Genomic DNA, 27,253 nt, shown 5'->3' with positions numbered 1-27,253 from the left:
AAGCATAAAAGTATATGATGAATGAGGTTTTAAGATGTACCAGTTCATGGTCTGCAATAACTTTTCCTAGTAAAAAGTAGTAAAAAGAGTTATTTCCTTTTCCAACAGGCAGAGGCATAACACTTAGCTCTGCAAACTGGGAAGTGTTTAAACTGGTATAGTGCATTTCTTTTCTGTACAACGGGGGCGCTTCATCTCAAGCGCAGGTCTTGTATAAAATGAATTCCCAGTGGAGCTCAGAAAGTAGACCACACCGTGTTTTAGTGGATGGTTAATGTTGTTTACGCAAAGGAAAAGGAAATAGCACTTTCACAGCGGAAGTTTGCCTTTTTAATTTTTAGTTTTTTTGTTTTGTCTTGTTTTTTTGTTTACACCCGAATAACTTCACTGGGTGCTTTCAGTCCTTGGCTTGCTAACAAAGATCAAGAGGCCTGTGTGGAGCTTCCATTGAAAAGTCTGAGTAGGCAGGAGGATAAAACGAGCAGCATTCACCTGTTGTTGTTGTTGATGTAGAATGTAAGGAGCACACGGGGTTTTGTCTAACTTGCTTACTTTTTTAAAGCAAGCCTTTTGTTTATTTAAGTAAAGTTTACTGAGCATGCATGCACTTTTTTGACTTACACCATCATTTATACTCACACAGTTCTACACTTTTGGCCACTTATATTAAGAATTAATTGCATCTATCTCGTTCATTGAAACTCTTGTATTGTTGTTTGGCCAGAATATTTAATTTTAGGATGTACTTAGCCAGAGTGTGATATTGAACTTGTGACCTTAAAGTGACAAGTGCACTTACCTCAGGCTACTTGCGGCACTCTATCGTTTGTCTTCTTCTCTTCCGGACATTTCTTTCTAGCAACAGTGAGCCCTGCTGCAGTTTAGAACATTCACACTAGATCTCAGCCTTCCCATAAGCCCCACATATGCAAATGAAGCAGCGTAATAGGCAGCGCGATAGGTTTGCCCCAGGGGCCATGTGATCAAAGTGGATCTCCTCCCTGTTAAGTGGCAGTCCGCTCGTCATCTGGATACGGCCAGATTAGTGCCTCGTGAGGAGATGCCGCGTGCATGTATGCACATTTTCATTTTCATCTGGAATTTTAAGAAGGTGGTTTGGAAATTGTTACTTTATGTAATGCTTTCTCCCGCTAGATAGAGACGAGGAAAACTCACCAACCCCTCCAACTGCCCCCACCCCCACATACACACACATACACACACATTCAGCTCCCCTTTTCCACCCTCCCTCACCTCTTTCTTTTTTGCTTAATGGCCGTCGTTTCTCAGCCCCCGTGCCTCTCCAGTTTTCATCACCTGACTGGCTCAAGGGGACAGAGCTGGCTGTTTGTGTCACTGCAGAGTCTGTCGGCAGCTCACACATCTGCGCAAATTTCATCAGGATAATGAGCCCGAGCTACTCTTCCAGGCGACGGGCAGAGGAGCCGACTCTCTTTAAGCCCTTCTCCCTGATCACACACACACACACACACACACACACACACACACACACACACACACACACACACACACACACACACACACAGTCTAACACATATGCACACGCGCACACACAACCACTACCACCAAACAGTCATCATTTTGGGGAGATGGAATTACAGAGTGTTATATACTCGAACCAAGTGTTGGCATGTAAATTGAGCTGGCGCATGATTTGTTTTTAAAAAGGCAGGTACATTGTGCTGTGAAACTACTTTTGCAGACCTGAATCAGTGCTGGAGCCTGACAGCCAGGTGTTAACCATGACTCGCAAATAAATTGTATGAATTGAAATGCTCAGGCTGAATGTGTAGTTAAGTCAGTTTTAAAATCACACATTTGCCTTATAGAGTTTGTTACATATATAAAACAACTGCGTCATCTTACCCTCATTTAAACTATTAAAGAATTGTAATAGGTGGGACCACTGGTGTTGTGGCCCACGTGGGGCCTTTCTGGATTTTGCATGTTCTCCTTGTGTCCCACCCAGCTAATAGGTTGGTTAAGCAGGAGAAAATAGATGGATGTATATTTAATATGTATTCATTATCAGTGTTATGACCAAGTTTTACAAAAAGCAGAGATAACATTTTTGACTCCTGTTGAAGCCAAAGAAATTAATTGTTTTTAACTACACAGCATTGTCTCTGCCGATTGTCCATATTTAGCTTCCCAGCATGCACCTGTCTTTTTTGCCCCACATAGTATCTTTGCCTGAGGACCCCACTTACCTTCAACCCGACGAGTGGGCATCACACCCTGATTAGTGCCATGATTAGACCAGAGTTTTCACTTGTAGCAAAGAAATGTTAGAAATTAATAAGCAGATTGCTGGGACATTTATTAAATGCTCTCTAATTGATGAACCATTTCTGTTTTGAACAGTCCACGAGCTTTCTGCTGGCCAGAACACTAACTTTGTTCAGACTGTCTCATAATTTAGGCACTTTGTTCTTAAGTTTACAGAGACTAGATCTGTGTTTCTAAGGGGATAAAACCTTCTCTTATTAATTATGCAACAATCTGTACCTCTAGCCCTAACCTTAGGACAGACTTAGCTTCACTAAAAAAAAAAGAAAAGAAAAGAATGCCAGAATACAAAAGAAATACAGTGTTCTATTCAGTATGGGTTGTAATGAACATCTTATGCTCTAGGTGTTTCCAGCTGAGCTGCAGGATTTTAGTTTTGTATATTGATGTAGCTAATCCTGTGATTGTGCTTATGTATATAAACCAGCAACCTGAAGCTCTACCTTGTCACCAGCAGTGTAGTCTGGTCAGATAGTTGTTGGCAGAGGTTTTGTGTGCGATAGGCTTAGCACTTCTGTTTCCTCTATTCACTACCATTTGGCCGAAAGGTCAGATGGGCTATTTCAGAAATGCCCCCAGTAAAAATCAATCGGCAAATCGTGGAGCTCAGTTCCTGTTTGTTTTTGTTGTTGGTGGGTCTGTGTGTTCTGTCTGTTCCATCACTGAGGCAGGGGGCCAAGCAATGCCTGATCATTGAAAGTGAGAGAATAAGCGAGAGAGAAAAGAGAGAGAAAGGAGGAGACAGAGAGACAGAGACAAAGAGATGGAGAGAAAAGAATACTGGGGGTGAGGGTGGGGGCAGTGGCGAGATAGAGAGGGAGTTAAGGCCAGTGGAGATACATCACAATGTCAGAAACACAGACACACTGCAGCCACAGATTCATCATCACAACCGCGTCTGCAGGCACAACTGGATGCAGGAAACGAGTGAAGTGGAGAAGAGGTGTGGAGAGAGGACAGGACAAGAGAGACGAGGGAAGAGAAAAAAGACAAATTGGCTACTACAGCTGGCCAAAATCTGGCCAAAAGCTCCTGTTTGAGTTTGTTCGACCCCGAAAGCAAATAAAGCCACGAACAGTAATAGTTCCACTATATGGCACAGTTCATATAAGTTGATTAAAAACTGTCACTAAAGCATTATGCAGTACCTACTCAGCTTCCACTACGATTCAAATTGGACAAATGATAATCATAATAATACCAGCTGACTTGGGATGAAATTGATTTTACAGCTGTGCAGCTACAGGTAATTTTTACCTGAACTGGTGCATTGGGGAGAAATTTAATAACTCAAGTGCCACCTGATCATACTTGGCAATTGCTTCATAAGTAGGCTTGTAATGGTGTGTAGTGTGACTCTTTAGTGTATGTCCTACATAGGTTTCTAATAGAGTCACAAAGCTTTTTTTTTTGTTTTGTTTTGTTTTAAATGGACAGATCCACATGTGTTCTAGTACATGTTGTTAAAAAATGTTGTTTGCAACTTGTTTTCCTTGAAGCAGAGAACAGTGTAGGCACATATTTTATGGGATACAGCATGCATCAAGTCAGATGACCTGTGCCATCTGTATGTGAGGCCACACCTGTACATATGTACATCACTTCTAAGGGTTCATTGCAGTTGTTTGTCTTCACCAAGCCCAGTTCCACAGCAGGTCCATTATTTGCTGTACCTTGTGCCTCTCTTTAAGTTAGTTAATCTAGTACAATACATATTGGATATGGATTCAAGACTCACAGAGAAGCCTCGTGCTTCACCTGAGCTACAAGGACAGTAGTGCAGGTAGGATATATCGCCTAGTGAGCTGTCACATACTCATGGTGGAACCAAAGACAAGGTTTGCAATGATAACCAACAGACTGCAGCAAGATGCAAGTTTATATCCCTTTCAACAGAATCTATGACGTTGCATTAGCCTTGATTGAAATAGCGCTATCTGAGAGTGAGGTAAAGGAAGACCTTTGTGACTGTAAGCCTTTGAGAAAGTCTTTACTATGCTATTATATTTACGAATGCTTAAGTTTTTGTTAATTGATATTTATTCAAGTCATTATTAACATTTTTTAAATAAAGAAAGAAAAAAGAAGTTATAATATGAAGAAATAAATGTTGACAATCAAGAATTCAAACAACACATCACCTTTTATAAAATAAATGTTATTTAGAAAGAAGAATTATGGCTACATAAGGAGCAAGTAGTGATTGTTACAGCAAATAACGTAATCTTGGCAATCCAAGAATAGAATATGGAGGTTGCCCTACAACCTTTGTGGAAGTGAGAAGCAGTGGAGTTTTATATGAAAAAATATCCATAAAAATCTTATCTTGAACAAAAACAATTATAGGGAGTTAAAAACATATGTTTGTAATGACGAGTTTGTGTGCAAAACACAAAACCGATGTTTCTGTTTTTAAAATGAGCTTTAAAAAAAGCTTTATTTCCAACTTAACCAGCCAGCACACCCATTTAAGAAGAGCAGAACCACCTAGCCTTATTCTTTCAGACCCAACATGATAGGCAGAAATACCCACTTGCGAAATAGACTTAATTGACAGAATTTCTTCAAAAAGCAATGAAAAAAGTCTGAAAAATTCTGTCATTTACACCACTGCTTGAATGAGTGCCTTTTATAAAATAAATGTTATTTAGAAAGAAGAATTATGGCTACATAAGGAGCAAGTAGTTGATTGTTCACAACACACTTGAAAGCTATTAAAGAGGCTCCCTTCCGGTAAGCGTGAAGTCATCCACATTCCCCAATATAGAGTAAGAGATGAGAGCCAGGGCTTTGCTACCAGGTTTCATCCTCTGATAAACTGGCTATCTCCTACTGTGGCTGGTTAGCACTCTCAAAGGGCTCCGGGTCAAATAACCCCTCAATATACTCCATGTGGTCAGCCCACTTACCAGCAAGGACTTCATCCCAAAGCTCCTCAGTGTTGGACTCAGACTTTTCTCAACATCTTGAGAAATATGACATGCATTTTCCAGGATTAAATACTGAAGCTGAGGACCAGTCTGATGCTCAGCTGGCTCTCCTATTGTGCATTATCCCCAGACTGGACATACCTTGTCCTGAATCTTGGTGTGCAAAGATAAGCAGCATTGGAAGACTTCTCCGGCTTCGGCTTTGTGATCTTATTCAAACACGATGATGGCGAACTTAAAAAAAAAAAAACGAAATAAAAAATTGTGCTCTGAGGGCAGCCAGGCTCACTACTTGTAGCTTACAAGTCCAACCCTGTGGAGGAATAATAGAATAGCATAAAAACAAATTTAACTATGTTTTCCAGGAAGTGCTTCACATTTGTCATCACAAGTCATGTCCTTTAGGGTCTGAATAGAGGATGTTTTCAGACAGGTGTCAAGGTTCTGTGATATCCCATAGAGAGTGAATCTGGATTTACCCTTAGTCGAACAAGTGTTTCAAAATTCCTAAAAAGAAAAAAAACAAACAAAAGACTTAGATATTGACTTGTATTCTTCTCTAAATTGAAAAGAGATATACATACATCTTAAAAATGATTTCCCAGCATTTTATGCCTTTATTAGACAGTTGATGTTGTTAATAATGCAAAAACAAATAAGTGGGGCATTAGTCAAAGCTGTTTGGCTGGGAGGTTGAGGGAGCTCATGGTTTAACACTTAAGCCACTGAGGTCTTAATTTTAGGTGTTTTTGCTAAGATGCTTGGACAACTGCAGACGTGAAGCTTGTGTGCTGTTGGAAAAAACGAAAAGCGCAGGAGGATTGAGATCCTTGTGAGATGATCATCCTTGCTGTTTTAAGCAAATATAAGGCAGGACGAGAGACGCACAAAGGGAAATTAACACCGCAGAAAGCACTAAAACTACAGAAGAAACTACTAAAAGTGAACATTCAGCACATTTTCAGCACTTGATTCAAATTCTTTTAGTTTCCACAGCAGAACTCTGTGGTGAGATTTAGTAACAGGGTGTTTCTTAGAAGCAGCGGGGGGCTTAGTCAAGCTTCCCTGGATAAATAAAGGTTAAAAAATGGTTAACACAGTCTGTCTCCCACTGCCAGCCCAATCACTGGCAGACCTTTAGATGATGTGGGAGGGAGCGTAAGGGAGTACATGGTCTTCTCCTCTCCTCTTCTCTCCTCTCATTCTTTTTCCATTCTTCCACATTACCATGCCCTTGCAGCAACACTCCACTTCTAGCTTAGAGTGATTCCAGAAGACTTGTGTGAAACCGAGAGCTCTCCAATGGGAATCTCAAAGGTTTTTGTTAGAATAATTTTCCTCAAATATTTTTTCTTCTTCAGGCATTGAGAGATTTTTTTTTGCCCATTTGACGCAGCAGCATTGCTTGAAATGTCTTGAACCTCTACCAAATTAATTCTGCTCTTGCTCAACTTTGAACCTTGCATGGGTCCAATTAAAAGCCTGCAGGTATATATCCTTCCTGAGGTGCAAACATATATGTTAGAGTCTGAATTCACTTAGACCACTATTCACGTGAGATATGCAGAGCCTTTTTCAAAGGAATATACTTTACCCATATATTGCCTATATTCTCAAGAACTGTTTGCATTAATGTTTTGTGTTATTTAGATCGTACCCGTTTGTTCAGCCAGTCCTTAATACACATATACATGTGTTTGACTGGCCTTGCCTTCGCCACAAGTGACCAGGTCGTGGCGAAACTGGAATCCACCCACACTATGAGCCCCATCAGCTGCAGCCTCACACTTTGTCAGAAGACGATGTAACAGCCCCTTGCTTTTTATTAGGCCAGTTATATCTCCGAGTTCATAGGCTCTCATCCTCTGGCCCTCCTCAAACTGCTCTGCTCAAAGGAGCGCTGTCCCCCATTAGGTAGGCCCCAGGGCAAAAGCCTGCTACCCTCCTCCACATTTGCTCCCTCTCCATGCTGACTTTCAAAGAGAATTCCTGCTGTTATGTGTGTCCCAATTCATAGTTATTATATTCTTGTCTTCTAGCCTTACAGATACACAATACATTCATTTCACTTGAGCAGCAGCCATCGTGGTCAACTTGCACAATCATGGTTACAGGAACATGCATGTGTGCTTCTTGAGTATATTTTATATATTAGGTTCTTTTAAAAAAATCATTTTTCTAAAAAAAAAAAAATTTAACAAGAGTGCTTTTAATCTAATATGTTTTCAACTTGATTTCAGTTATTTTTCTGAAAGATCACGAAACAGGTTAAGATGGATAATTTAATTATCACATAAGAAAGGTCTGTTTTGTAGGTCCTCCAGATATGCAGGCTACTTAATAGTACACTGTAACCTTATTTTTTATTTGTTGCTTTGTTGTCTGTAGTTCCAACTTCAGTTTTTTTTCTTCACCTCAAGACATATTACATGAAAAAAAAAATAGAAACAGGCTTTAAAAGTACCTTTGGTGTTCCTGTGTGTTTTCGAATATTACAAAGTGCTGTAATGAGAAGGAAAACAACAAAAAAAGGAGATTTTTTTTGCCTCAGAGGGAGATAGCGACTCGTCTAGTTGCTGTACAAGCCTGTAGGTTCACTTTTCTCTTTGTGCGCCGGAGCACTCCTTGGGACTCAAGCGACAAGGGAATTGGGCATGCTGAGCTATGCTGAGCTATGCTGGTGGCGAGGTGCCAGCCTCCTTTGCCTGGGATATAAGTGAGAGGGAAGCAGGAGGCAGGACATGTTTCAATTAGGCAACAAACACCGCACACAGAGGATAGGAGAGGGGAAAAAATAGCTTGCCCACATCAGCTACCTTCTCCCTCCTGACCTTTCCCAAAAATACACTTCCCTGAACTGCTGTGCCCCACCTTTCTCTTTTTTCTCATTTAAAATCTAAAGAGTCATTTTTGTGGAAATCTTATGGGAAGGACAGTAGCGGGGGTCTTTGAGAGGTGATGCTAAGTGTGCCAGCTCGGCCTGCATGTTTCCATTAGATTGTCATGTTGGCTAATTAGAGAGCGGCAGCATGATTCACCTTGTTAATTAGGAGGACTTGCACACCATGTGCCTAGGGGCGGTGTGGGGAAGAAGAGCCCAGCCTCAGAGCCTCCTAGTCGCCTGCTGCCTATGAAGATTCCCCTTCTCATCTACCTTCCTTTCACTCCTTTTTTTTGATTTGGAAATGAATAAATCATTGAGATCGTCCTCTCTCGGAGTGTGAATATCTGAGTTCTCATCTTTTCCTGGATGCAAATGAGGCGTGATCAATAGAAGGTGACGAGCGGCAAATCTAAATGTTAAAAAAAGAGAGCAAGACAGGGAGAGAGAAGATTGCTAGACGAAGCACAGCAGCATAGAACGAGACAAAGCGAGAGAACATTTAAAGTAGGAAATTTTCCCTTAGATAAGCAGTATTTTTAATGATCACTCCTCTTCCCCTGTCGCTCCGGTATAACACTGTCAGAATCTGCTTAACACTGATTTCTGGCTCCTTCATTAAACACCGTTCCTTGGCAAAATGTGTCGTGCAAATGTTATTATTTATAGAAGCATTTCTTACTCCAAAGTAAAGGCACGAAGTCTGTAAGACACATTCAATTTATTCATGTATTTCATGCAGTGTCCCTTTATACATTTTAATTCCTGCAAATAAGTTGCATATGAAGAAGAACCACAGGGCTGTGATAGTGACACTCACATAATGACCTTAGCTCCAGGGACAACTGAGGGCTCTAAATAATTGGTCCTTCGCCCTGGAAGGACTTCAGACATACTCAACTTCAGAGGAAAAGGAACACACTGCACTAAGACTATTAGATCTTGCACATTTTGCTCCATAGGTAAAATACCACAATCACAATTTATGTGCAAAGAATTTATGATGAAACTGAATTTCAAAACAGTTTATGTCGCTTTGTTATTACATTTTTAACTTTGGGTGATTTATTATCTATTATATCTGTCTATATTATCTATTGCCTATCTATTCAGAAAGACTAGTATCTTTGCAAATCCAAAGTTTTAAGTGCCGTATATAATGTGTCAGAACATATTAGTAATGCACACTGAATATCGCATAGTTTAACTTTAAGCATTATAAATATTATAAATCTTTAAATATAAATTCACTATAATAATAATACAAAATATTTTATGGTGTTCTCCTATTTGCAGTTCAGTTTGTCTAATGAAGCCAAACATGTCTCTATCCACACTTGCCTACATTAGCAGGTCGTGGCTCAACTCGTCTCTTTGTAGTGTATGAGTGCAGATGGAGAAGGGAAACCTGATTGGTTACTGCAAATGGCCCCTCTGCCTGCAGCAAACTAACTGCCAGGCACTTCACATGAAGAAAGGCCTCAAGATGCGGCTCACAGATGTTCACGTAATGTCGGCCATGTGGGTGTCAGGTGAATGAGTTGCATGGATTACAGACATACATAAAAAACATACATAAAATGTCAACACACACACACACACTCTTATGTTAGTGGGAAACTTAGACAAATGAACACGCAATGTTACAAATACCTGAATTTCAAAAGCAGTCTTTATTAAGAAACCAAACAAACAAAAAATCTATTATTCGAATTCATGCTAAAGAAAAGACATTGCCTTTGCATCAGATTAATTCATTCATATGAAATGAATATAATATAATCAAAAATATTTAATGTGCACATATCCTTTTTTCTGTTTTGTATTAATTAGTAATAATTAAATACTAAATAAACATCAGTCTGTCAGACCTACACTGCTATGCACAGTTACATATAGACATGCAATAGTTTCCCAGTGATAATGTCTGCATTGATTTAGCAGAGATTTTTTTCTTTCATGCAAATATTACAAAATACTAAACCATTCTTATGAACAATCAAAAGTTGTTACTTTTTTTAAACCTTATATTAATTTTATTATTACTTCATTAATAAATAATACAAAATAGTGTCATCTACACAAGGTCACATGACAGTCTAACAGAATGTTACAAATTTTAGAAATTCATCTAACATTGTCGTGTAAGACTGACACTGCAATCCCTGGAACCACACTGCCAGTGAAGCTAAAAACTAAAACCTTATTGTGTTTACTTATGGTTCCATTAAAAAAGAATAAATATAGTTTTTTATAACTACATTTTGCATGCATTTGATTATGTCCTGGTCCTGTGGACGTAATATACTTGAAGCTGTATAATATATCCACAAGTGTATTAGAGGCAGACCATAGACTGTTTCTGTAAATCCGTGCGCAGACTTTTTATCTTTTTACAATTAGTGAGTTGACACACTGCCAGTTAAAGCCTTCCTGCCTTTCTCTTAAACTGCTGGCATTGACTACTGTTATCATTAATTTAACACTTTTTATGTAGTCAGCATCAGATGACTTATTTTTAATGCTGGCAATTTGGCTGTATTTTAAGAAAAAAGTGATACACTTTAAATTTATTGAGACTGGGTAGTTTAAAAGAGCAAAAGACAATATGCTGTGGTTGTAGTATTTTGGTACATTTTTGTCTCTCAAACTTTTTTACACTATTAGAAGATAAAGAATGAATGTAGAAACTGCAAAACAGCGAAGTTTGTACCCAACGCTGTTTAAAAAATGTTTGCACCAGGGGCCTTGGGTCCAAGAAAGACATTCACCAAATACAACATATGCTTTGTCTATATAGTAAAAAGCTGCCTGCTTTGTTGTATTGGATCAAAGCTTTTGAGGGGTGTTTGGAGGGGGTGTTAGGACAGACACTAACTGAAAACCCAAAAACCCATGATCTTCCTTATACACTATATTGTGGGCTTTGCAGGGCGAACAGCCCTTTAGCTTCCTTCATAGCCCCGTAGCTGCTTGTGACGTCAAGCAGAGCATGTTCTGCTCTAGCAAGGACATCTGTCTGTAAGCGTCTGGAGGGCCGCAAGCAGTCCCCCAGGCCAGGAGCAGGGGGAGAGGAGAGAAAAGACTTTGTTAAAAACAGCAGAGATGGAAAACGGCAGGTTGGCCATCATGGCTCCTACAGCTTATCCTCCTCTTCACTCCAAGCGTGTCAGACCGCTCTAAGGTTCTTTCTGTATTTTAGACATTTTTGCATCATAAGGGGGCATACTGCTCTTTCTTCTGTGATAAGAAAAACCCATGTTATTTCTTACTTACGTCTTGACAGATACTTTAACGAATCTATTAAGGGCGCAGAGCTCGAGTTAACTTGTAAATAATTCATGATGTTGGGAAGCAGGTGACTGAAAAGAACAAAAAACAGTACAGTTGATCACAGATCAAATCAAGAGGATTTTCCTATTTTTTGCTATTAAAAATATGAGTAATAAAATACGTGAACTTCATAAATTTTAAACATGCTTATACAACAGGTTTCTTCTTATCCTGGGAACTTAATCTGCAGTACAATGTTATAATAAATAATTTTTAAAAAGCTATTTAAATCCAGTAGTCATAATTTACATTTACAAAAGCAAAGGAACAGTTTAATTAGAACAATTGTAATATTCTCATTAACTGTTTTACCTTACTTTATAATTGCCACCTGCGCGTATATAAACTTAAATCTCATAGCAAAGCTGTAGATTGATTTTCTGGGTTATCTCAGAAATGTTCTACATCTCCTGACCTTTGCTAATAATTTGACTTTACAAGTCCCATTTCCTTGCCTACAAAGGGCATACCGGCAGACTGGAAGCACTGGTATTTAAGTGACTTCAGAACAGCAGATATTTATGTGGTACCATTGATCGGACTTGGCAAATGTATGCATCTTGTCAGCTGGTTATTTTCCCAGTCCGGGAAGAATTCCAATGGTGACCTTTGCAGTTTTTGGCAATGATTGTACCTATCGCTTAACAGTGCTGACAGCGTACTCCAGAAGGTTCAGAGCGATTATTGCACTTAGAAGTCACGGTTCTGCTTTTTTTGTATTTCTACAAGATTAAAGAATGTGAAAAGATGTCCTCCTGCAAAAAAAAATAAAATAAATCATCAGCATTGTCAGTCTGTAAAATCTTTTTCAGGAACATCATTAGGAAAGATGAATAGCTCTGTTTGTAAAATCATACTAGAAGAGACTGACGGTGTATTTAACAGTATGGTGTCAGAACCTTATTACTGGATCTTGGAAAAGGTAAATATTTTTGCTGCTACCATTTTAAGTCAAGCGGCTTTACTGTCATTCCAAACGTGCAGTGGTACAGTACACAGTGAAACAGGACAACGTTCCTCGCAGGCCATGGTGCTACATATAACATACAACAGACAATCAAGAAAGGTTTACAAAAGGGGAGTTCATAGCATTTGTACACCTCTGTGTGACCATATGAGCATACATATGTAAACATTTAAGGGTAGCCAGAGAAAGTTGTAAGGCAAAGCAAGTCTGCCCCAGCCCTACTCAACTCTGGCTTGTATCCACTGGCAGTCAACAAAGGAAGGTAGACTCTGCATAATGGCACCAGATTGAAATCAGAAATAAGTCTCCCACTGTCACGGCGGCCACTTTACTGACGGGAAACGCAGACTGGAGGGTTGCAGATGGTAAAATGAAGTCTACATTCATCATACAGTCATAAATCTGAAAATGCAGGCAGTTGCTGTGGGCGCTGGGAGCCCATGCCTGGTGCCAACTGCCAGCCAGAGTTGCCGGCATCCTGGTGCCATCAGTGAGATAGCGGACCTCACTCACTCTCTTTCTGTCTCTCGCTCTCTCACTCTCTATGCTCTGTCACGGCTCACTTTTCAGTGGAATTTTTTAAGGTCAGGCCTGAAGAGGTTTGTCTGTTGTTTGTGGCAAAGCCTAATAAGGATAACAGTGATAATATTAATGCAGCCTTTTCCATGTAGACAGGGGCAAAAATCATATCCACTCTGTTTGCCATATCCAGCCACAATCCCTAGTGTGTGACTCTATTCTAATGCCTGTATACATTTGCATGACTTTAAGAGCCTGACTCAACATTTGTCCAAATTGTTACTATTAGTCAAAATCTTTATTTTGACCACTATCCAATGTAAAAGGAATAAATAAATGTAGTTTATTCATTGAGCTGGTTGGTACTGCTGCTATTATTCCCCCTACTTTGTGTTGTCAGCGTGTTTGAATCTTTCAACATTCCGCCGTGCTAAATGTGAAGTGGCAACACCCTAAAGGGCATGCCTTGCCAGCGGGATTTTAGGAAAAAATCAGAAGCAACTGCATGCACATTTAAGATCAGACTTTGTACACCAAAGCAACCTTTTACAGAGCGCCATCTGAAAGTAACATGAAATTTTCCCCTGATCAGACAACATACATGCCTCACGCAAACACCAGTGCCCAGCGAACACATGCTGAGAGATAACATAAAAGAACATGAAAGACATCAAGGCGCACATTGATTGTCCCTGTACGCTTCAACCCAGGCCTCACTCCCCCAGCGGGCAGACACGCAGGCAAGCTGGTGGGTAGGCATTCCCTGTGCTGTGGCCAAGATTGATAGGCATGTGTGTGTGTGTTGTGTGTCTGTACACTTTGTTTGAATGTTGAAGGGAGTGCTGACACCCTCTGTACCGTGGCCCCAGGCCCTCACACCTCCACCCAATATAAAGGGCAGCTCCCAGCAATGCTGGATTCCCCCTCAACCCTGAGGGTAGGCATGACATTACCTTGGGCAGTGCCTCCCCGCAACCCCCACACTTCCTCAGAACCATGTGACTACACACACATAGTCTTTGAGAGGAGCTCGGTTAATGGCTGAGAACAGTCTACCATTTTGTTTTGCTCAGGAAATTCTACTTATACAGTAGAAGTTCAAGAAATCTTGTTTTTTTTTTTTGCAGTCTCCTTTAATTCTTATTCTTACATTTGATCTTAATCTTATATGCCTGACAGTTGTTGTTGTTTTTTTGAGCCTCTGATTGCAAATTGCAGTTTGGGGGTTAGTATTACTGGCTATATGTAACTGCTATGGTTCCCCTTTATTTGGTTTTGGGTTCATCACAGGGAGATGGTAATATTTTGAAGTTTTGCTCCATCAGTATGCACAAGTAAAAAGTTTAATTTCAGAGTTCGAAATCGAGTTCAACATTTATTGTCAATGAAGAAGCCCAGTTAAATTAGGAATATGTCAACATTGAGAGTGACATTTAAAACAATACAGCGATATTGATGATATTCAAGATTCCTTTTCTTGAATATCATAAGAAGTATAAAATAACAGATCTCTCAGCATTATGAAAGAACAACAAGTACAACAACAGCAAGTACATTTGGGAGGAGCATTAAGCTAAGGTGTCTGGATGCACTGCCATGATGCAAATTTATTATGTGCATAAGACTTAGAAGAACTGAACAACATGTGAAAATGTGGAAATATTAGATGTGAATCTTATGTTCATAGTAAGATCTGATTATTCCTTGTTATGTTTTCACTAGATGCAACAACAGGAACTGGCCCAGATGAGGCAGCGGGATGCCAACCTTACAGCACTAGCCGCCATTGGACCACGAAAAAAACGTAAAGTTGATTCACCGGGGGCCACGCCATCAGGGACTGAGGTGAGAACTATATTGTCAATGTGGTTTTTTTTGTCATCACCAGTTTGTAATGCTGACTTGCTATCGATCTTTGGGAAATTAACAGTAGAGAATTTTGGATTTAATCTAATTTAATCAATCATGTTCTACTATTTCTAGTTAGTGGACATGCCTAGGCAATGACATTGTTATCTTATTTGACAGAAATCTGTGCACTTTCTTGTTATTTATGAGGAACTGATGAGCTAAAAATAAAACAAACAGCACAATTCATTATGATAAAAATATTTTTTTAACTATAAATTTTTTTTTAACTAACTAAATTATTACATGATATAAGTTTGAATTCAAATTCATTTTTTCCTGCTTATGATATAATAACAATAAACATTTCAACGTATTAGAGTTTTACCCAAAGACATTGTTTTTCCCCCAAAATATTGCTTTTTTGTTTAAATTTCTTGTGTAGGCAGTATTCAGTGGTAATTTTACATAGTTGTGTCATCCCCAACTGCGGTAAGTACTCGATAGTAAAAATGAGTCACTGAATATCTTATCTGCAAGACAGTGAATAAGAATAACAATGGATAACTGCAGGTAATGTTGTGGTTTCTGATACTGGCTGCTGGTCAGATTGCTGGAACACATCTCAGGTGTTCAGTTTTTAATGCCGTCTATTCTCCTGAATCTAATTACCATCTTGTTGTTAAATCATACTTTTCACATTTCAGAGAATGTTCAAGTTTTTTTTTTTGGTAGTCATAAACTTGGCACTTGGTAATGGGAAAAAAATTAATTACTGCAAATTTTAAGCCTCTGCTCAACGTTATGGGATGCAACTGCTATAGAGGGCACCCAAATGCAAGACATGAGGCCAGGTTATGAAAGAAACAAAAAAATAACCAGAAAAAAACTGATTATATTTCATGATGTGACTCTCAATTCTCTTGTTCAACTTTACCACTAAGTGCTTTCTTGGATGAAATTTGGCTACAGTGAAGACCATTTGAGTGCAATGAGCTTGCGGTCATTGCGATGGTCATATCTGCTAATACAAATTATGACCCTACAGTCGTGCTGAAAAAAGTTTGACATGATCTAAATTTTGATGCGTTATCCTGCTGGAAGCAGCCATCAAAGGTGGGTATACTGTGGTGATTATTCAGGCAGGCATTTAACTGTTGTTACGTTGGTGGTAAGGGGCCCAGTTGTGTTCATTGAAAATGTTCACAACATCATTGTACCACCAAACTGAACTGTTGATACAAGACAGGATGGATCCATGCTTTCATCTTAGTTAAGCTAAATTTTGATCATGTCATCCAAATGTAACAGCAAAAATCAAGACTCATCAAAGCAATGTTTTTCCAACCTTCTGTTTAGGGGTGGATGATACATTGAATATACACGATGTATTGCGAGTTTTTCAATGTATGCTTGTTAAAATAGCTTTATTGTAACCATCCAGTATAAATAGCCATGGCAATATTAAGCTGTCTGCATGTAATTTACTGTGAGTTCTTTTTTCTCCCACACACTTCAAATGCATCATTAATCCAACCAGAAAATTGTCTACCTGGCAGACTACGCTGAGCATGCGTTTTATATATTACCAGATAGGGAAAATATGGCGACAGCGGAAATTTCAAACAAGCGAGGGAATGAGACTCGCTGTTGTTTGGATTTCACAAGGAGGGTGTTGAACAAAATGCGGTAACTTGCAAAACATGCCGTAAAACGATTGCCGCAAAAGTTAGCAGTACCACGAATTTATTCCTCCAGCTGAAAAGTCACCCACTGCAAAATGTCAACGTCTCCTCACACACCAAAGGAAACGTTAAATAAACCAGCTGTGATACCTGTGACTATTCTTGATCAGTCGTTTTTAGACTTTTATTATCGTTTTCATTATTTTAATATGTTATAAGCACAAAGAGCACTTTTTAAAATTCAGTTATTTTATTTTCTCTCATTAACCTCCTAAGACCCGAACTCTTCCACGGCATGCATTTTTAATTTCTCTTTCATATTTGGTCATATTGGGGCCCAATGAATATAAAAACAAAGAATTACCAGATTTTTTTTTTTACCTTATTTTTGTTTTTAAGAAAAATAAGAGCCACATGAGGATATTTGTTTAAAATTTTGATAGAACAGTAGCAGTATAATGTCCCCGTAAGTGGATATCAGGCCCTTGTAGAGCAAAATTGAGTATTTTGGTCTAAATAACCCAAAATGTGATGTCCACGTATGTGGACGGCAGGTCCTAGGAGGTTAATTCTTGCTTGATGTACTTTTTTGTTGCTATGATCTTTTGTTTGTTAAAGGTCTAGTGTTGACCACAGAAAGAGACTTACTGTGACAGTATTGACATTTGTGAAAAACCTCTGTGTGCAACTGATGGTTAAAGACTCAATCATTCATTCATTCATTCATTTATTCAATTGATTTTTTTGTATTCCGTGTAGAAAAAAAGTATTCAGTGGTCGATTTGAATGAGTATACCAGTGCAATTTTAGGCACTATATGGTTGAAAATAACATTTGTTTTTGGAGGTTATTTTAACATATCGTGATATATATCATGTATCGCGATATTGCCAAAAAAATGTTGCGATATTAGATTTTCTTCACATGGCCCTGCTTCTATGTACAATTCAAATGAGCCCATGCAATATATAGATATCTTTTTTGGACCATTCTTTGTATAACAATAAAGATGGCTGTTTGGAAAAACCCTAGTAAATCAGTAGTTTCTGAAATACATAGACCAGCACAGATGGCAGTAGCGGCCATGCCATTTTTAAAGTCACTTAAATCACCTTTCTAGCCCCATTGGTTTGAACTTAAGCAGTTTTTCTTGGCCATGTTTAAATGTCTATATGGATTGAGTAGCTGCCTTGTGGCTGGTTGATTAGATATTTACATCAACGAGCACTTGAGCCGGTGGGTGTGAACATCTTGTCCTTCGACACATCTGATCCTCGGGCAGTGCTGATACAATAAAGTGGCCTCTTTTCTGTAGTTGTCTTATCCTCTTATCCTTTGTTTTCATTAAACCACCTACTTTACTTATTAATATTTTATTGGGGAAAACATTATTTAAGTTCTGGTTTTTTTTTAATTATGTATTTGAAGTGTCAAAAGGAATAAGAAGACACAACAATGAAACTGGAAATAAAAAATGGAGGTAAATGAAGTCTAGCAAAGTGCCACACACCATGTAAACAAAAAGTCAGAAATCAAGATATGAAATGTGAATGTGAAGCAGGCAGTTTGGGGAGTAACGGAATACATGTACCGCCGTTATGTATTTAAAATACAAAATATGAATAACTGTATTCCGTTACAGTTACCGTTTAAAAAGGTGGTAATCAGAATACAGTTACTTTGTTGAAATCAAGGGACTACACAGCTGTCTTTTCCTGTTTCATATTAGGCTAGCCCCTCTCTATGTTTGGTAATTCCACGCCACTGGAAAGCCAAACAAAACACACATTAAGAGGCTCTAATGCCTGTGTCTCAATCTCGCGGCCCATGTCACCTCTACTTGCGGCCCGCATAATGAAAATATTTTTAGAATATTGTATAGAATTATTGTTCAAAAATTCTTTAATATGAAGGCAATAGGCAGAGTGTTACAGGCATAGCCCTAAAGAATGTAGCCTCATGGGCAGTGTAGCCCAGCTGTAAGTAAGCTGTTAAGACTCGACTGTACACTGTGTTCGTGTTTTTCTCCTAAACAATAAGTTCCGTTGGAGCAGCCTTTCAATGCCTCTCTCTGTCTCTCGCTAGCAAAGTTGACCCAGACAACAAAGTAAAGCTAGTTTTCGGCTACGAGCCCGACACGAACCCGACATATTAGCCAGAGGTCCCTTTACTACGGTTCGGAGCCGCAGACATGTTTTTATATACGCGCGGAATAGTTTTCTATAGATCGCTGCAAAAAGTGCAGCCTTACCTAATGTCCATCCTACTGTTACTCATTTATATTAAGATTTAAAAATCTAGTTGGTTTTGGTATGGTGAGTAGCCTTCTGTAATAGTAAAAAAACACACAGCAATAGTACATTCATGTAGTTGTAAAAGCATGATAATAATATTAAGTAATCCAAAATATTCAGAATACGTTACTCTCATTGAGTAACGTAACAGAGTGCGTTACAAAATACATTTTGGGGCATGTATTCTGTAATCTGTAGTGGAATACATTTTAAAAGTAACCTTCCCAACACTGGAAGCAGGCATGGTTTTAGAACTACTGACACAACAGGCGTCGAAAGTAGCGATGGCAAGCCACATTGACCGTGCGACATTCACATGAGGTTTATATGGGTGCCAAAAGGGTTATTGTCATTTTGCACTAAAGTTATTCATTTAATTTCATATTTAAATTAATTAATACATATTATGAACATTATGAGCCAGGTAGTTCATTTTTTTAGCAGAGGAACAGTTTAGCAGAGGGCCAAATTTTCATTACCAGATGAATGAAACGGAGCGTTTCAAAAACAGTCGGGCCTGTGGCGTGCATCAAATGATCAGCGATGATTGCCTACAAAGAAATGTCCAAGGAGTGAGTAAATAAAGAGGATAACATCTTAATCTTTAGAGTGATGAGGCAGTACTTTTCTTGAAATACCAGGAAGCAGGTTTGTCTTGCAGACTAGTTTTGTTGGTCTTATTTATGCCTGTCTTTATCTTTGAGCTTAGTTGTGTTCTTCTACTGGTAAGAATGATTTAAGTTTAGAGATACATCTGAAGACTTCACTCAAAGTTAGGAAGGATGAAATGATGGATGTAAGGAAATATCTGCACTGTACAGAGAGCACAGCGACACACTTCCATGTGACTTGCCTGTTGTGGTTTTAATTAACCTGAACTCTGGTATTACAAAGAAAACGCTTCCATTACAGGTTCCAAAAGCAACAACCTTAGTATCACATTTCTGTAGCACAGGGTTATACATGAAGTCATGCCTAGTTGCTGTACCAAATCATATTTTTCCTTTAGGCAGCTGGGAAATATTTAAATTCCACATATTCATCTGTAAATATGATGAATCTAAAATAAGCCTGAATTTTGAATGTCAATTGGTCATTTTAATAACCTGCTTATCGAGTTGCATCTTCACATCCTTCGCTTAGCAGCAATATGCTGCAGAGGAGCATGGTAATGCAAACGGTAAAAAAGCATAAATAACAAAATAAAAGCATTATTTCTGGTCCTTGAGTACAGTGCCAACCTCTTTCAGAATGTTTTACCCTGATGGGTATTAGCCCCCGACCTCATGCTGCATTAGAAAAAAAAAACCAACCCTGATTTTTCAAACTGTTTTCCTAAATGCAGTTACACAACATAAACATGAATATACATTATGGCAGAGTTGTTGGCTTTTTTATGTTTTTCTCCCTTTTTTAATGTCCTGTATATGTTTAATTAGACGGCATAATAAAGTGAAGCCACAGTGTACCCCTCCTCTGGAGTGATTGCAGAGGGGGCGGAGGAGGAATCTTAACTTATTTTCACTTCGTTTTCACCTCCTCACATTTCTTCATTTCACATGGGCTGGAATCGCCTGCGGCGTTCTCTTTCCCTTCTCCAGAGCAAAGTGAATGTGACTTTTCTAAGGGGGTCACAGGATGCCTGGAGGCCTGTGGGTGTTACTGGACTGTTGCCTGCTCTTAGCTTCACTGAGGGGCTTGTCATAGATTTCATCTCCACAAAAATGAGCCGGGGGCCCTGGCCAGGAGCACAAGCAGCCAACGTTATGAAGGGCCCACGCTGATTATTTCCCTCTGACATCGCATCCTGAGCTTTCCGCATTAATCCTAGACAAAGGCAGCCCTTCAGTGCTGTGCCAGAGCTCAAATTAGGAGCCAGATAATGGCCTTGTTGAGATCCTGTTCTGTTCACTGAGAGGCAGAACTCCTGCTGAAATCCTCTTTTTTTTATATTCCTTTACTCCTGCTTATTTTTTCACTAAACAGACCACCTTTCCACCTTGTTTGGACTGTGACGGAATTCACATGACACAATTTTGCTTCTTTCCCCGCAGCCCGATCCCCCCTTTCAATCACCTTTAATGTGATGGCGGCTTGGCCGCAGTTGGGCCTGTGCCTGGATGTAGATCGCTAGAAGCTGTGAAATTGATAGCCAGTCAAGACTGGAGTGTCTGTCTCCAGCTTGATCTAGTCTGCAGGAGGGAACAAAGGGGGTCTTACAGGGCTCCTCGGGGTGGATTAGTTCCAAGGAACCAATGGCTGCGGCTGCTGGCTGGCTTGCTGGAAGAGGGCCTGCTGTGGCCCCAGTGGTGGGTCAGCACACAGTCAGAGGGTGCTCAGGCGCACATACTCCAACTCTGCCTCCAGCTTAATTGTTCCGATCCTACAACCCTTACCCGGCTATCTGCACACACAGGTTCAACACAAAAGTCAAGGGTGAGCTACCAGTTTTAGGAGTTTGTGATGACGTGTGCTAGCAAAGGGTGTTTGAAGTTGTATGGCGAAATGACCTTTGGCCTCATGAATGCTTTAACAAGTATAGAATGAAAGGGAATTAACTTTTAGGATCATTACTTCTACACATTACTACTGCATCCTACACAAAAGTCAACTCTATTCCATATTCAATTCTTTTCTCCAGCCACCAACATTTGTATATTGTATGTAAAAGCTGGTAAGATGGTATAGTTAGACTTGAGTTCAGTGAATAAAGGATGAGAGACAGACAAGCCAAAAATAGCTCTGTTTATAATGATTATTCCATGACACCCTCTGTACTCTGTCCTTTAACACATTTAATACGATTTGAACACTTTACTGTTTCATTTCCACCCATTGATTTTTGTATGTTGTGATCTCCTCTCATCTCATATGGTGAATCCTGTCTGAACTGAGTTGCTGCAGTTTTGCTAGCTTATGAGAGGCAGAGGCTCCTCTGTACATCTAAGGTTAGCATTAAAGGTTCTGCGATGTAAACTGTGCCTCAGTGCACAATGTCCTGCAGTGTTAAACATGCTCAGAGCTTTGAAACATCCTTGACACATTTATGAGCTCTGAGTTATCATCCAGGCACTTAGGCCATTTATCACATCAAAGGAAGAGCTTTGTTTGTTGACGTAAAAGCGACAATAGCAGCTAAATTGCCCCAGTTTGTACAGCCACACTGGCTTTCTCCTATCTGTCTCAACCAGGCGCAATGCGAGGGACAAAGGTAGGCGAGCGATTTAATAGTGAGCACAGTCTATTTTTCCATTTGAATTCATTTCACCTTCTTTCTTTGAGGCTGTAGATCAGAAAGAAGGAGTGAGGCAATAGAGTGAGAGGCATGGGGAGAGAGGGGGAAAAGCACAAGGAAAACTGATGCCCTTTCCTCCAGCTAAATTAACAGGAATCACGTGGAAAACAATCTGAGTCTCCAATGAAGGAGGGAGGGGGGGGACCATTAAAATTAGCCCCAAGCTATGGACTGCACCCAATATCACTAAAGCTGCACTCACTACAGATGTGGAGGCTGGCTTACAGGCAAACTATGCTCTGTTCTATAGCTACAATTAAAATCAACCTCGCTGCCAAAAAATAGGAGGGGGAAAGAGGGGGTAGAAAGGCAGACATGGAACATCAAAGACAGATTGAAATGTGTAGTCAGTAATAAGAGTGGTCTCCAAGCCCCGAGGTTCTCCACGGTCCCCTTGTTAATGAGAAATTTTGACCTCTGGTTTGTAAGTTAAACTTGTAATCTCGGTTAATGAAGTAAATCAATCCCAACTCGGGAGTGTTCAGTGTCTCTCCCTTTGCCTTCGCCCGCCAACCTCCCCTCTGTCCTTCTCTCTTGTGCTTTTCTCCTTTGCTTACTCCTCCTCCTCCAATGTCCCTCCCAATGTGCCGCCTGGGAGTAAAATGTCCAGGTCTTCAACCAGACAAACAGGAAACTCTGAGAGTACAAGGCTTCCGGAGCTGGAGGGGGTGTGTAAGGACTCAGAGGACTACGACCAACCAGGCTGTTTGGTTAAGAAGGAGACAGGCCAACCGAATGATTGTAGAAGGCACAGCATAAAGGAAAACACTTGCTCCTCCTCCTCATCGCTTTTTCCTTTCCATCTTTTTCCCTTCTCTGTCCAGAATCTGTTGGGGTTAGTATATGGTTGGAAAGTCGTGGCTACTTGCTAATGTTGAAGGAGCAGGGGCAGTAATGAGCAAATATAATGTAGTCACAGCAGCTGCCTCCTGTTTTGTACCTTCCTTTTGCTCCTCTCCGAGTCATACACCAAGTGGACGGTTTTAATGGAAAAGACAGCTAACTTAACCTTCTTGTGGAGCTCTGTTTTTGCCCTTAACCAAACAGAGCCTATTGTTAAATCCACTGGGAGCCTTGACATTAACCCCTGATTAGCTCTTGCATTTATAAGATTTTTTTTTCACCTCTAATGCAAGTAAGGGTGGGATCTGAGACGAATGCAACGACTTTAGCATGACTTCTGTGAGGATGCAGTGAAGCATAAGGATTCCTGTGTGAGCTCCCCTTCTCTACATACTACATAAATATGATTAAAGAGGGCACGGAGAGGCTGCTATTGGTTTCATAATGTCAAGAAGATTTTAATGTTAGTTTGACTTTACGTCTCAAGGCAATTCAGTATTTCTACTAGTGAGGACACAAAGGAGACAGAGTTGAATCTTCCGAATGGTTACAGGGGTTTCTTGGCCAGATGCCATCCGTTTTGAGAGCTTTAACACGGTGAACTTAGCCAACTTTCTTTTCCCCTACACAATGCGGAGCACAGTTGTATCCACTAGGATTTTAACATTATGTTCTGTGGGTTAAAGCATTTAAAATACAGCTATATCATGGAAAGATAAAACTGTTGGTTTTTGCTTTAATTATATCAAACACTTTCTTTCCACTCCCATTCAGTTCCATTGTGAGCTAACGTGAAACATTAAAACATGAAATTCATGTAATCAATAGATATGCAGTTGACCTGAAATGCTTAAAATCATAGTCAGAGGTCCAGCATTTTAGTTCTAGGTAACAATAGACCGATTTGCAAGGGATGGCATACCTCCATACAATAGTCACACTTGTCACATACGTTTGCGAGCATGTCTGGAGTCACTTCAGGCACTGCTGTTGTTATGCAACCTACCGGCAACACCTGAAAGTCACGAATCCCGTCTTTTTAATAGTACATGTTCCAGTCATTACCGGTGAACAACTGTAGAATTAAAAAAACTCTGACATTGGATGATTTTTTTTTTTTTTTTTGATACACCTTGCATGCGTGTTTAATATACACCACGAGAAAATTGTTGTTACCAAGTCTCTGGACTGCTTCTTTGGGGGCCACTAATGTTTGTACTCAGTTTTGTACATGTACATATCCAGCAGATATTGAGATACTGAGAAATTTTGTAAAACCTTTTACTGCTGGAGGTGCTGCAGGAAAGGTCACAGGATCACAAAGTTGTAATTCGGGTTCCTACTTTTTCCCACCATGGTTATATATGAAAATGTTTAACTAGAAATTCAAGAAAAGTCAAGATCATCAAAGTCTTAGGATTAATCCTCTGGGCATTTTATATGCATGTCCAGCATTTAATGGCAGACCAACAGTTTTTGAGACATCTCAGTCAGCACTAAAGGGTCGGAATAGCAAAATGACTACCCAACCATCATTGCCTTACATGAAACCAGTGCTGCTAAGATGATAAATAAGCACAAATTTCTAATAAAGATTTTGATAAACTTCAAAAATTGTTATCTTCTTTATGGCCTCTTGCTTTAGGATAATAGTTATGAATATTTGTGCAGTTGCTTATCCTGTTTTAACATGATGGCAGGATTAAAATAAACTTTAGTGTACTTTTATTTCTCAATAGCCTGTTTCCTGTTTGTTTCTACACCTCTACATATTTAAACATATTGAACGTATTTAGGGGTCATATAAGATCTTACTCATATGGGTGTATCACCTTCTTTTCTTTTCCCTACAACTACAACCAGTTGATTAAAAAAATAAAAGGTTTAGCTCAATATACTTTACATTGAAAATATATTTATAAAGTTCCAATGTCTTTTTGTTAGTGATTCCTAAATAGAGCATACATCTATACATGTACATGGTAGTTTTAACACAGTAGTCTCCTTATTTAGATAAGAAGCTTCTATATATTCATATTCATGCCAAAGTAGATATCCCCCTCATTTCTGCCTTTAAAACTTTGCCCTGAAATAATGGTTAAATATACAGTTTTGACAACAAAGTTGAGCCCCAGGCACTTAAAAGATACCCATCTTAAAGAAATTAATTACCTCCCTTGTTAATCTTGATATAATTAAATTTCTGAAGAATGAAATTTGCTGCATTTTTTTCCCCCTCCGCCTCGCTGCTATGGAGGCGGACCAGTAATGGCTGGCTCTCTAGCTAGCCTGCTGGCCAGGGACGTGGGGACAGCCTAACATCGTGGGCCCCATGCTGTGCTATACCGCACTGTGCAAACCCACACTCCTCATCCTACGCTTTCACCACTCATAGGGATAGGCAGTGAAAATGCCTCAATCACTCTTTGCCATTCTGTGCTGCTTATATTTCCTCCATCCTGGAGGAGATGGAAACTCCGAGCCTCAAGTTTCTTATTCTTAACATGTGAGAATGGCATCGAATGACTCGAGAACGCAAGAGCTGCTAATAAAGTTGTCAACATAGAGCCTCTGAAACTTACATGGTGGAGCCCTGGAGAGGCATACATAGAGAGTTCTTTTTGTTATGGCTCACTTAAGAAACTCCTGTGCCTTTGTGTGACTTACTGTCGTTATTTATAGGACCTCCTGCGATGCTGTTAGATTTAACCCTGATTGCCTTTTGCAGCACAGCACTAGCATTACAAAGGAGGAGTGCATTTTAATGTTGCTATGTATTTAGGTTTGTTGTCTTTCACTGTTATTTTATGTGCACTCCATTGTCAGTGGTCTAGGTTTAGGTTTGATCCCGTGGAAAGAAAGAAGAAAAATATAGTAAAGATGCTGGTAGGAGGGCAGAAGAATGCCAAGACGGGAGGAAGAGTAGCTGTATGTATGGAGATGGCAAACTACAATTGGATGCTAGAAATGATCAGCCTGATCAGAGCATAGAACAACGACTTTATGGAGGTGCACATCACGCATCCTGTAAGCAATTCCTCTCCACTCATAGGTCAGTGCTAAATAATTTAGAACAATCTTCACTGTGTAATAGTTGAACTATACTAGTTTGCACTTTCCTATTTTTCTGCCAGAAATAGTTTCTGTGTAACCTACATACATACATTTACAGTTGTTTGTATATTTAATAATATATGTGGCAATGTATGTGGAAACGAACCCTTGAAATTTAAATAATAGTATAAACTGTTTAAAAAGGTAGAAATGGTTAAGTTTAATATAATCTATCATGATAGATATTATTTTTACTACAAATATCACATTATTCTAATGTTTTTAGAAAAATTAAAAATATATTGCTCTTAATTGAGGTAATATTTAAGAACTCCAAGTCACTATTTCTAAAAAATATAATTTAAAATGTCTTTATTCTTATAACATGAACATAACAAGTTTCATTGTACAAACCTTCATGAGGGAGTTAAACAGAAATTCTTCCATTTCTTCCAACCTTATTGTGTGTTTTACACTTAAAATGCTATTTGGGGATTTATAAGTTTCTGTAGAAAGCAGTATAGAAAGAACAATTAAATTATAATTTATGTGATTTTATCTACTTTCTATTATTAACATGATGCCAATGTCAGTGTCTTTAATTTTCACCTATCATGGTTATTGTCAGCATTATATTAACATCACACTAGTTGAGCAGGTAGGCAGAACTGAACTTGTCCTAATTTTGAAAACAAAACCAAAAACATGTTCTAACACATCTTGGGCTTCAGCTTTACCATAGATATTTGATGGATATTTTAACCAGCCATGTCGACTCAGTGCCTTTTATCAGCTTAACTGTGAGGTGGATTGATGTTAATTATATTCCCTAACTACTAACTTAATGATATACATACTGTTATTAGTATGTATATCAGTAATCAGTATCAGCAGGTGTAAAGTCATATTATTCACGCTTGGTCTACAAAAAATGTGTACATCTGTAACTAAAACTGAAGCATCAGATATATTTAAAAAGTTAAAGGTTGAGGCAAAATTGAAATCCAGACAAGCAGATATTTTAGTCCCAGGCTTAAACCGATCAAACAGCTGATCATTACCACTCCTAAAAGCTACTGCCGTTTTCTACCCACCATAAGTCAAGTCTGACTTTGTTACTACAACCCATTGAAGCCTTTTTCTGTAACCCCCCTCTCTGAGACAGGCCCTGTTATGGCTTTCAGTTACACAATACCTACCCTTCATAATCTGGATGAACAACCACATGATTTACATGCAGAGCATGTCCGTGCATAAATATATCTGTTACAGCTCCCTTGCTGTTCTTCATCTG

General features: G+C 39.2%; 1 protein-coding gene across 2 annotated transcripts in view; it reads left to right on the top strand.

Annotated features, from left to right (window-relative positions):
- The window catches only part of LOC120721608 (transcription initiation factor TFIID subunit 4-like), a 92,279-nt gene that overhangs the window by 50,769 nt on the left and 14,257 nt on the right, over positions 1 to 27,253 (top strand). For both annotated transcript variants that reach the window (XM_040012053.1, XM_040012054.1), the window contains one exon: positions 14,663 to 14,785. In XM_040012053.1, the coding sequence (XP_039867987.1) occupies positions 14,663 to 14,785 (123 nt within the window). The remainder of the gene's footprint in view (positions 1 to 14,662; positions 14,786 to 27,253) is intronic.

This window comes from Simochromis diagramma, unplaced genomic scaffold (genome assembly GCF_900408965.1).
Source record: "Simochromis diagramma unplaced genomic scaffold, fSimDia1.1 OVJJ01000603.1, whole genome shotgun sequence".
Taxonomy (NCBI): domain Eukaryota; kingdom Metazoa; phylum Chordata; class Actinopteri; order Cichliformes; family Cichlidae; genus Simochromis; species Simochromis diagramma.
This window is presented reverse-complemented; position numbering and strand designations above follow the sequence as displayed.